The sequence below is a fragment of the Pecten maximus genome, chromosome 14, assembly GCF_902652985.1.
Source record: "Pecten maximus chromosome 14, xPecMax1.1, whole genome shotgun sequence".
NCBI lineage: Eukaryota > Metazoa > Mollusca > Bivalvia > Pectinida > Pectinidae > Pecten > Pecten maximus.
In genome coordinates, this window is record NC_047028.1 from 20,267,364 (window position 1) to 20,279,558 (window position 12,195).

Here is a 12,195-nt window from a genome sequence, read left to right on the forward strand (position 1 = left end):
CTCATGAAAATGTATTGTTTGTTGATTCTATTCAAAGCTATTGGTTTTAAATCCAGTAGGTGAAGCGACCTTAATTCAAATCGTTGTCCGTAAATCTCTTCTACATAAAATACAATTTTTAGAACTTACATGTAAACCAATCTTACTATAGAAGTACAGAAGATGGATTTTCTGTACTAACCATACTTAAACATCACATATTGAATAAATTTGCGGGAGCCTTTTCATCGAGCTGGACGTTGTCACAATATGGTAATGCATTTTGATAATCATTATTTTCGCTAGGGGAGATTATAATTTCACAGGTAGAAACTGTAATTGATTTTCTCTTGAACATCGCCTATATAGTTTCGCTCCTATGAATATACCAATATTTTCGTATTCATGAAGACAAAAATTGTAAACAAATTAATAATGCAAACTTCACTATATCGAACTATGATAACTTGAAAACTGCTTAACTCGACGATGACATATAAGTTTAGACAGTTTTTCATGAACCCATTGATTTTGAGATAACGGGCTCCCACTATAAATAGTATCAGCCAACAACGCATTTCATTCCCCTGTAACAATAACTGATAATTTACTAATATCACTGATGAAAAAAGTACACGTACTTTCATTAACGGACAAGTTCAGGCATGGAATATTAAGTCGTGTATAACTGTTATAGTTCAAGATGATTGTTACAGATGAACCAGCAAAATTTGGAAATTATCAATCGGGTGTAAGGTTATTTTCTATATAACTGTGTCTTAAAAATGAAATCATATATAGCTAAATAGGATAATTATATATATATATAAAGATATGTGTGCATAGTACATATACGTACAATGAAAAAATCTTTGTTTTTAAACTCATAAATTTGCTTCCATGGAAATTATCAGTATTTCTAACGTAAACATAAAATGCATTCAGTGGGGAACCAGTAAATGTTTGCTTTATAGTACTTTACTCGTAACACTTTTATCAGGTTTTGATGAAAATAATGACCAAAATGATGGAATTCAATACTTATACACTCCAGCAGTCATTTTGATAACTCAAAAACACAAAAGAATAAATCCAGCAAACCAATGTAGTAACTTCCTCATATGTATAGTATATCTTAACAAAAAAAAGCCAACTAGCCTAAGAAGGCTAATTTAATTTAGGTTATTTTTTTGGGGGGGGGGGGGGGGGGGGGGGGGGGGGGGGGGGGGGTTGGTAGTCGTTGTCTCCGTAAGATCTAAAGATTATGATTTGATATTAAGGCATTAAAACCTTAAAATATGAAATATTGATAATTTCAGTAAGGAAAAACATAAAAAAAAAGAAGGCCGGAACAAACTTAGTTTTTCTGTTCAAATCTCAATGCGTCTCGCATCTGGTGCTATAATTTACCAAAACAAAAATGGACTATAACATGTGCACCGTTGGGTTAGGTAGGCAGTTTACATGTACCGTAGATATTATTTAGGTATCAAATTTATTTAAAACTGTGTGACGCATTACCGTAATATATCAAAATTCTACACAAAACCAAATAAAATCATCACTAAATGCAACAAGCAAAATCTATTTCTAAAATTCAAATTGATAAAATATGAACAAAACATGGGATTACATAGATACCATTGACATATAAATAAACCAGGCGTCCAGGCAGGGTGTCTTCTACTTCATCAAAGAGACCGTCGAAAATGTGATCCATAGTTGTGACGAAGGGACCACCAAGTACATACAAACTATGATATGAGAAACATCTGACACCATCTTACAAAACGAAATACACATTTTGCCAATAGGGTCACGATGTCAACCATAGACATTCATGTGGCTTTCATCAACATATAAACATCTCTTTACCGTAGGGTAAGTGTTTGCGCCAGAATTTTAATATGTTTGCCGTAACTGCCTCAGAAGTGAAACATAGTATGTGTCATTGATTGTTTGTCCATTTTGGAGATAATCTATCAGCAGAATACCATCTGCATCCTAGAAACCGAAGGCATAACATTTTTAGATGATGGAACAGTCTGTGCCTTCTTTAGCGGGGGTGAGCCAGGGTGCTCCGATTGTTTCGAGTGTTGTTTGGCCTCTGGGGTAAAAAGATGAGCCCATGTTTCATCTATAGTGACAAATCTCTGAAGAAAGTTGGCAGGATCTTCCTCGAAAAGGTTAAGATTAGCACGCGGTAATATGCGCCTGTGGTGTGCTTCTTATCAGCTGTCAGATGTTTTTATACCCATCAGGCCGAAAGCTTTCTCATTGCAAGATCCTCAGTCAGAATGGATTGCACTCTTTCCTGTGAAAAGTATACTGGCTATATAAAAATATACTTTCGAAACATCCCCAGTGTATAGAAGGTTGAGCCAGGGATAAAATGTGTGGCAGCCACTGATTGGCCAGTCTGTTATGACGTTACAAGAAATGTTGATATAAATTTCGTAAGTCCCATTGAATTTTATTTCAAAATTTCAGGTCATAATAATTAACAGGTAAACATTTCAGATTTTTGATTATTTTTCAAAATGGCTACCCTGGTAAAAATTTCAGCTGAAGAATCCAATTTTTGTTTGGATTAAGTGTTATATGAGACGCTTAACTTTTGTTATAAACCAAAATTGCCATATGGAATTCAAGAATTTTAATGATATACTCTAAAACGTTAACACTTAAGTCTATGGAAAAACAATTTGTTGGTCGGTCCTTTCCAGGACGGGGGTCATCCTCAAGGCTCTGTCGGCCGCGCTTAAATTCCATCACCCACCTTTTCACTGTAGCATGTGAAGGGACATCTTTTCCTAGTGTTACTACCATATCATTATGGATATTCTTAGGTGTTAGACCTTTTTATGCAAATATTAGATCATTGCTCTTTCACCGATTTTGACTTTTTTGCAAATGTCGCTTGTCTTGTTTACTTTAGAGTGCTACCTCTTCGATATAGACTAACCAGATTAGACCAGTCCTTGGGTACACGGTCCTATATAGAGAATAGCAGGACTAAAAAGAACATTCTTGAGTACCTCCTTCAATACGAGGCTCACAACATGTCAATAATCCCTCGTAGAAAACAACTAATAAACAAACACAGCTAGCTTTGGAGTCAACAGAACGTGCGGTATACCAAACACCAAACCAATTGTCAAAACATGATGAATGTACCCAGGAAATCGGAGAGAAATATCATTAAAAGTATACACATACACACTAATTTTGATTATGACAAAGTAGTACCGTACAAGAAATAATCACGTCAGAATATACTTGCAAAAAAAACAATTTCGCGACTTCATCTGATGAGCAACAGGACGACTACAGAGACAGATACAGGTTGGAATGGAGCAGTGTTCCTGCGTACTATTCATCAACCGTGCATGTATTGAATGGATTTATATTTATATACTGCATTAGGATGTCTATAACCGGATTATAGATTAGTTTATTCTTTTATCGAACCGAAATAATACTAAAAGGTTATGTAATAAATAATGATCAAGCACGTAGATTAATACCATTATCAAAGTTACTATATTTATTATCCTGAAATGTATAAGGCAATGATGACATACCTACGAAATACTTATTTCAATAAAATCATTTAAACACAAGATAAAAAAAAACCCAATTAACAGAGGAGTACTTACGATATAAAAAGTCCAAGATCATGTAAATCGCGATCAAACTGTGTTTACGTCGCGTTCTCTAAACGTGAATAATATCATTGTAATCGTGGCATACGTACGACCGAGCGTGTCGTAGTTGAAATATATCATTGAAATATGTGAAAAAATCAAATGTTGTGAACAAGGCCTACAGTAACAAATCAGCTATATTGTTACACTGTTATATGTAACTAACGTGGATTGTTGTTGCCTTGGTCGAGTGCATACTTGTAAAATCTACATCTAGTAGGACGCGTTGTTTAATTTTATTGTGTAAAAGAACCACTCATTTAGCCATATGTAAAACACTTAAAAGTATAATATTCTTGAGAGTTCAGATCGAATATTTGGTTGTTGTTTTCTTTAAACACGAGATTAATTTGCTTTTAAGATTTTCTATATGCAATAGTAACACTTGCGCTGTATTATGTTTATTTCAATAAGGTTGCAATCATCATTTTTTGTTTCCTTATGATATTCTCTTACCAGTTGTAAGCGTAATAATCAGATGACTTTTCAAACAACCAATCAAAAAAGGAATGTCGAAATACTGATGTTCATTCCCTGGCATACATAATGATTTGACATTACGCAATAGATAACACCTGAGTCTCCCTAACATCCAAACGTGTTATTCATTTCACAATTTGTGAGTAGACAACAGATTTCTCCTCTGTCGTAACGAAAGTTAACCCGAAAGACAATGAAGTAACAAATGGAAGGACAGCCCAGAATCTTCATTGTTTTCAACACAGTTTCGATAGTCTGCTTCATCTATATGTGATATAGGAGATGGTTTTGGTTGGATAAAAAGTCACGTATACTAAGCATGTAAACATTTAATCAATACCCGTTACTGGCCGGCGTCAAATCTTCATAAAGCAGTGGGTGGTAATGATCTGCATTTAAAGGGAATGATGGCGACATTGCAAATATGTTAAAACCTCTGTCACCTGGTCATGTGCAACGCATGTCACTGGACATCAAATAGCATGACGTACGTACAACCGAGCAAGTCAAACTTTATCGTAGAAGAATTAATGTTAAGAATTCTTCAACGATGACTTTGTGAATGATAAGTGATTAAAATTCACATTTTAAGGATATTTAACCTGTCCGTTTTCTAAAAACGCGGGTTTGCAAGCAAAAAATAAATTAATAAAATAAGATTAAATAAAAAAAACGAAAATATAACCATTGTTTAGCACACGATATTAAAACAATAAAGAATGACCGTAAATGTTCATAATTTGTAACAACCAATGAAAACAGGTCTAAACCTCCCTGAGCCTCCAGCCAAGACTTTACTACGTAATCCGAGCCAACCACTCGACTCCCAGATACTGTCGGGTCTGTCTCCAATGTCATATGGGACAGAGATCACACAGTCAGGCTCAGGAGGGACCACGAGGACACAAGGCGCATCGACAGGCTCAGGAGGGACCCAAGGGAAATGGGTCACATCGGCAGGATCGGCAGGGACCATGGGAACACGGGTCACATCCTCAGGCTCAGGAGTTACTAGTTCATCGATCGCAAATAGCTTACCTTACAGTGATTCCGAAGCTCAGCTATCTGTAACAAACCAAGGTTATTATCTTTGCCATAAAATCGGAAGTGCAAATATTGGCGGTTAATGTCTTAGGTCTCGTAAAATTGTACAGTGCATGCAATATTTTGGATCTTAATTGTCGATTGACTTCCAAATACTATAATTGTTTTCACATTAGTTTAATCGAACTCATGAAGACAGGGGATACTAGATTACAACCATAATCAAATCAGTTGTCTTACTGCCACGCAGACTAGCACTGTAACCACAACTGTACTGTAAAATTCCATAACTTAAATTTTTTAACTTATGAAAAAAGAATGCATGATTGTCAATAAGTGATTTCTTTTAAAATGGAATATATGTAATTAAGAATAGATAAAGGGTACAATTATCTGATCTATCTGGTATACTTTCAGCTTTCGACTTCCCAATGGTTGAGACATCCAGTAAAACCCAGCAGAGCTCACCAGCAGGTACGGAAAGCACAGTTTATAGCACTAAATATGTAGGATTTATATAGCTATACATGATGAATCAGATCCAGAAGCAAGTCAGGCTATATACGACTGTATCTGTACGACATATCCTTCTGATTTATAAGTACTACACATTTAGCAGGGTAATTGAATGCTGACACACTATACGTATATGTCCTACACGTTTGTCTTTATAAAACACTTTATTCGTGTGGAATTAAATAAGCTATTTATTATCAAAGACGGGGGCCTTCTGAGGGACAGCCAATATGAGGCGAGGTTTTGATGGCACCATGGCTACAATCGTACTGTTCCTTAACCGGGAATCGTCCAGTGGATGATAAACTTGACTATACTACATAAAAGGCATACCTTAACATGGATAAATACCTTGGAATAAGCATTTCGTAACGAGAACAATTTATGCCAATTCATAATTATCTAAATATATTATCCAACTCTTTCTTCCTTCTTGGACTCGTCAGTGATGCAAAGAAAGAAAAGGGTGGAAACCGAAAGAGATATATGAGAAATCAAAATCTACCTTAACTGTTTTCGATATTTGTTAATTTTAATTATAAATACTGGAATACGTTAGTGGCACTGTTGCTGAACCGTGGCATTCGGAGAACGACAAACCTCTGGGACAATCCGTCATTCAGCAGCTCTGACCACTCCACATAAGGCTTATCCAAAAGACGCACTGTAAAATTTGTGCTTGAATTATCAATACAAAATGTGCCGATACAGCCTTTGGTGGCTGACATATTTCCTGGGATTTGTTTTCATCATAATTTTTTTGTTTCTGTCCTAATTTGTTGATTTTGGAATTATTGGCAGCGAGTAAATCCATAATTTTACTCATGTCAAATAGTCTTTGTCTAGCTGTGACTGTCATTCCAGTGATGGCATCTCCTGTGATCCAGAATGATATGTTAATAAGCCTTGCGGAGCTGTCCGGGAAACTGATCAACTCTCGGCCAAGAACTGTTGACAACATAGGATCCAGTAAAATTACAACAGGTAGGATGGTTATTTTGCTTGTATTTTTAGTATTTTTCGGAACACTTGTTTAGAGGAAAACGTTAGTTTGATAGTAAAGCCAGCATTACCATCAAAGAGATCTCTGAATTTGTTGCTAACATAAAACAGCAGTCAAAATTATAGCTTTCATATATCAATGTACCTAAATAAAACTACAATAAATGTTGTCGACTACAATCGATATTATCAACGATTATGTAATTAGCTTATAAAGAATATTCCGATAATATATATGTATGAAGAGCGTACCGCATACCGTCTTTGATAACCATTTCATATTCTTTATACAACTTACAGATATTTGTGTAACAGCTGACTGCATCCGTGCCGGTAAGTCTTCTATGGCGTGTCAATATCATAACGAATAATTAATTTAAGTGTCTACTATTAGTATCATAGTAACTTTCCGTAAGACACAAATAAATATTGAATGTGCATTTGGATACATGTTACGTACTTGACGGTAAAGTTTATTGGCTTAAATTATTCCGCTTGACGGGTGAGTTTTTATATATCTTGATTTTATTTTAGTTGAATTAAATTCAATCCGGTCTAAGGTGGCTTCGTCATATTTCACTTCAATGTATTTATTCTGTATTTTTCGTTTTCCTCTTCCTCACATTTCCATTAGTTTTATTCTGTTTCTAATAGCCACTCAAATCAAAGCTAGTCAGGACCTTACTGCAAGCCCTTGTGAGGATTTCTACCAATACACATGTGGAAGATGGCTTAGCAATAGTCAGATCCGACCTGATCAGAGCAGCATGAGTCTAAAATGGGAATTACAGGAGCAGATCGACTATAAATTACATCGTCAGTATTGATATTTAAACATTGCACGTGTAAAAATTCATCATTGTTTTTTTTAACTCAGTATAACATGTCGTTGGAGTCAGGTACTTTTCCAACTTATAGCTATATTTATCAACGATTTTTTTAGTCACTCCATTAAATAATCATGTTCTTAGTTAATCTTGAAGAATAATCGGAACGAGACGAGTCTGAATATACATATTGTACTTATTCACCTACTACCCAAAATAAATTGGCATGTAGGCAGCTTCAAAGGTCACTCGCTCTTGTCTGATATTGGCTAACGGGTTGATGGTACCATAGGAATGGTTCATCAAGTGTTCCTGGGTCTTCTTCTCTTCCCATTTTTCATCTTCTGCCCAGTAAATAGCAACATGGTTGATGTTATCAGTTTCTGACTATTATCTAAAATTCGTTTTATCCTGTAGAGTTGCTTAACCAGACTGCACAAGCACAACATACACTAGCGGAGGAGAAAGCGATCATATTCTACAAGTCATGTTTGAATGAAGGTAAGACTACGCATTTGATTGAATAAAACTCACGTCCCCAGTTATGGAATAAAGGCTGCATTTTATTACAGCAGATTTACAATCTTTAGTGCAAAGTTTACTTAATGAATTTGCTTTTTGATCACTTAGTTCATTACGGTACGAGAAAAATAATTTACAGCAACAAAAATAATGAATTTAAGAATCATATAGCTTCTGTATTGAAACTGGCAACCCTGAAGTTCCTATTATCAGGTTTTTACCTATTACCAGGTATGATGTTGACCTTAGGCCGCCAGATATATATAGAAAGGATACTATGAAAAATGCTCGAAGCATATTTTATGAACATTGCATATTAAGAGCAATCAATATTTCACGTGAATAGTGTTTTGTATTGATACGGTACCGATGAGGTACGGAGTGCATTATGAATGATTTTTTTTATCAAACAATATGCTTACGTTAATATAGTGATGTTGTCATCCGTAGGTACAATTGAAACATTAGGCCTCGATGTTATTAAGCCCCTATTCGAGGACATTGGTGGTTGGCCGATTCTTGATCGCAATTGGACTGACCGTCAATACAAGCTCGAGACCATGCTGTCTGCTGCTAGAAAATACACTATAGATACACCTATGTTTAGCATGAGCGTGGAGTCTGATCCTATCTTCCCCGAGAACCATGTCATACACGTGAGCAAAGTTGTAGGCAATACCTATGTAATTCATTTTAACACTGAGATCAGCGATCGCCAAATATTGCCAAAATCAAATTCAGGTAGCAGTGTACAGTAAAAATGCCCAATTCTGAAAAATATGGCACATGTTTTAGATATGTGAACGTTGCCATTTAACCCTACATATTACCTCTAATAATAAAGTATATATATTTGTAATCTTGACACCATTTGCAATTTTAATACAGCTCTGAAAGATAAGTTAACTTATTTTTTTGTGACTTTTAGAGCTGTGAATACCATGGTAACAGCTTAAAAATTGCTCAAAAAAATGCAAAATATTATATTTGACCCAAAATGACACATTTTTTTTCCTGAAAACTATTTGAAATTAAATATCTTTATCCTAAAGACAGAATTAATCATGTTTTGACATATGTTGTAAATTACGTTTTCCTGCTATCTTACCTTTTCTGTGGGCTTCCATTTTTCGCTGTAGTCAAAACTAAATTTCCTGTGTAAACACACTTTCGGAAAATCCGGAAATTTAAAATCCGGAACCAATTAATTAATTTTTGTTTTAACAAATATGAAGCCTGTATGTAATAGTTCATACTGAATATACCTTTTATAGTGTACATTTATTTTTTCATTTTTTATGCATATCATGATACAGGAGTTATTTGCTTAACAAAAAAATTGCCCATGGCCAGGCTGTCCTACTGTAAAGAATTTTTACTCACAGGCGATTCATTAATAATGATTGAACATTGAAATTAGTATATGTAAATATAGATCTTAAAAGACCTATTGGGTATAACTGGTAGTTATGTAATTTGTAGACAACTCATTATATGCGGTCAAAAAATGGAATCGAACAAATAAGTGTTTTTACGTGTGAAGTGACGTGCAGCAGTCTATGTTTAATGTTAATTACAATATTTAGTCGTATTCACAAAAAATATTTTATTGAAGTGATTTTAAATGCCGTATTGCAGCTAGAACAGCCTCATCTGAGTATGCCTGACCGGAACCTCTACCTAACAAATAACAATGTCTATGCTGGTTATGTTACGTATATGCTTAAAGTCTTCAAGGCGCTCAGCCCGAACCCATCAACAATAGTAAATGATGTAAAGGACGTGGTGGTCTTTGAGACGCAACTGGCAAAGGTACGTATATATTCATTTGTATAAACGTTTTTGTTTGGATGTTGTAGCTTCTTGTGATTTACTGTTTTAAATTTATTTGTAGATATTTTAGATTTGGAATATTTTTAGTTGATTTCCATTGATAATATGAATGCAACTTGCCATAAGCAGTTGCCTGAATAGTTTGCTCGTGTATGCCTACTGGAATCGTTTTAATATTAAAGCTATTAATAAAGATCTATTTCCCCTAAAAATGTGAATACAAGTATGACGCATGGTTACAAATCTCACCTGTCACGCCTTGCAAAATAATACGTTATTCGTAAACAAATTCCACAATCCACAAAAAATCTCTGGTTTCCTTAAGCAGCAAGTAAAGTTTTCTTATTATTTTAGTGATAATATGGGACAATTTGTAAACTTTATGGACATCCTTATATATTGATGATTTTAATGCATTATTGAACAAACAACCAACTTTGTAAAATAACTATTTCTCAATTGTAGTTTCACCCATTAAATCTTTCTTAGCTAGAATTGGGAAAAACTAAATACTGTTAGAATATAACAGAAGCTGGTATGTCAGTAGGAGAAATAAAGATCAAATCTAAGATTTTTACACACACCCTTCTCAATCCCCCTCCACTAAAAATAAATATGTATATATAAAAAAATTAATTCATAAAATAAAGATTAAAAAAGAGTGTTATCTAAAGGGTGTGATTAGATGTCCATAATACAATTAAACGTTTTCCTGTTTTGAAAGGAATACAAAACCGATATTGTTTTGAGAAACTGGCCTAGACAACAAAACTTCTTTTTTTTACAAAATTTCAAACTCCCATGTATATAATCTTGTAATAATAAACAATCTCATAGAGTATAGCATAAGTCAAAAGATTATATTTGTTCATCAACTTGTTTTAGTTGACACAAGAAATGGACCAACATCCTGATCCAAACACGGACAAAAGGATGACCGTTGACCAACTGATGGAGACCTTCCCCGGGGTAAGTCACACTGTAATATTTTATATGATCCATATGTGATTACTTTCCATATTGAATTAAACCTAGGAATTGTTTCTGTTGCTCATCTATAGGCGTATATTTTAAGATAACAGAAACAAAACAAAAATATTTTGATTTTTGATTTCTCAAATATACTTGAAAATCATCCGAAATGTTATCAATATTATGAATTATAGATATGTTGCCAGATAGCTACTATTTCTACACTTCAAACATGAGACGTCTATAAAACTGCGATACTTAAATGTATTAAACATCTCAAAAGAAAATAAACTAAAGAGCAGTGATATTTGATATTTCAAAATGAATACTTCATTTTTGTAAAGCACTATTTGCATTTGATTTGAGGCATTTTAATCATTTTAGCTACCCTTCCTATACTAGTGAATGACACCGCATCCTATCATATCATCATGTTGTTCTTTTACATGGTCTTGTCCTCGAGATCTGCTGTGTAGGAAACTTGTGTGAGAGGACATATTTTGCTTATTGATTTAATATAATTCGATGCAAATTTAAAGCTGGATTGGAAGCAATACATTTACAACATCTTCAACATGGACCAAGTTGGAATTCCCATTCACTCCAGTGACATCGTCGTAGTTAGCAATCCCGAGTTCTTCCGGAACCTCATCGGCCTTCTCCGGAACACTTCGGCACGGTAAGTAAAACAGCGTTATCATTTTTAAAATAACGTTACTTTATGTATACATATGAAAAAAAAACATCTAAAAAATAAAACAAAAAAGGATCTTGTATATAGTTCTTTTCGCAGCATTTTTGGTGAATACTTGCAATTTCGTACATTTTTTAAGCTGCTCATTAAATATCATATAAAGGTATCACTTTTTCAAACTATCAATATTTAGCAATGTATATGATTAACACATTATTGTAATTAACGTTTTTAAATTATTGTAAGAGTGTTATGATGATTGTGACTATGATGAAAACCAGAACTTTTTAAGATAACCACAATATATTTCGTGTATGGCAAATTATTATCTAGAAACTTGTATTTCCAGTGCGGAGGCAAATTACATCAATTGGGTGATACTACAGGATCTGATGGAGGCTCTACCCGCAAACATAAGACAAATTCACCATTCCTTTAAGCAGGTAACTACATAGATATTTCACCAATGGTTATTGCAACTTCAACTATTAAAAACCGTATCTGTTAATTTATTCATTCGGTAAAATGAGCAGAAATCTTAGCGTTAACTGGATTTTCAGGACCGTTGATTGCCTATGTCACATTTTTATTTATTTTTTATTATCATAAAAAAATAGTT

At 34.2% G+C, this 12,195-nt stretch overlaps 1 protein-coding gene across 1 annotated transcript; it reads left to right on the forward strand.

Annotated features, from left to right (window-relative positions):
* Positions 1 to 4,918: 4,918 nt before the first annotated feature.
* Positions 4,919 to 11,565, forward strand: LOC117341797 (neprilysin-1-like). Its single transcript, XM_033903659.1, has 10 exons — positions 4,919 to 5,246; positions 5,628 to 5,684; positions 6,528 to 6,710; positions 7,029 to 7,061; positions 7,383 to 7,544; positions 7,973 to 8,056; positions 8,528 to 8,733; positions 9,716 to 9,889; positions 10,796 to 10,879; positions 11,422 to 11,565. The coding sequence occupies exons 1-10, from the start codon at positions 4,919 to 4,921 to the stop codon at positions 11,563 to 11,565; spliced, it is 1,455 nt and encodes a 484-aa protein (XP_033759550.1).
* Positions 11,566 to 12,195: the final 630 nt, after the last annotated feature.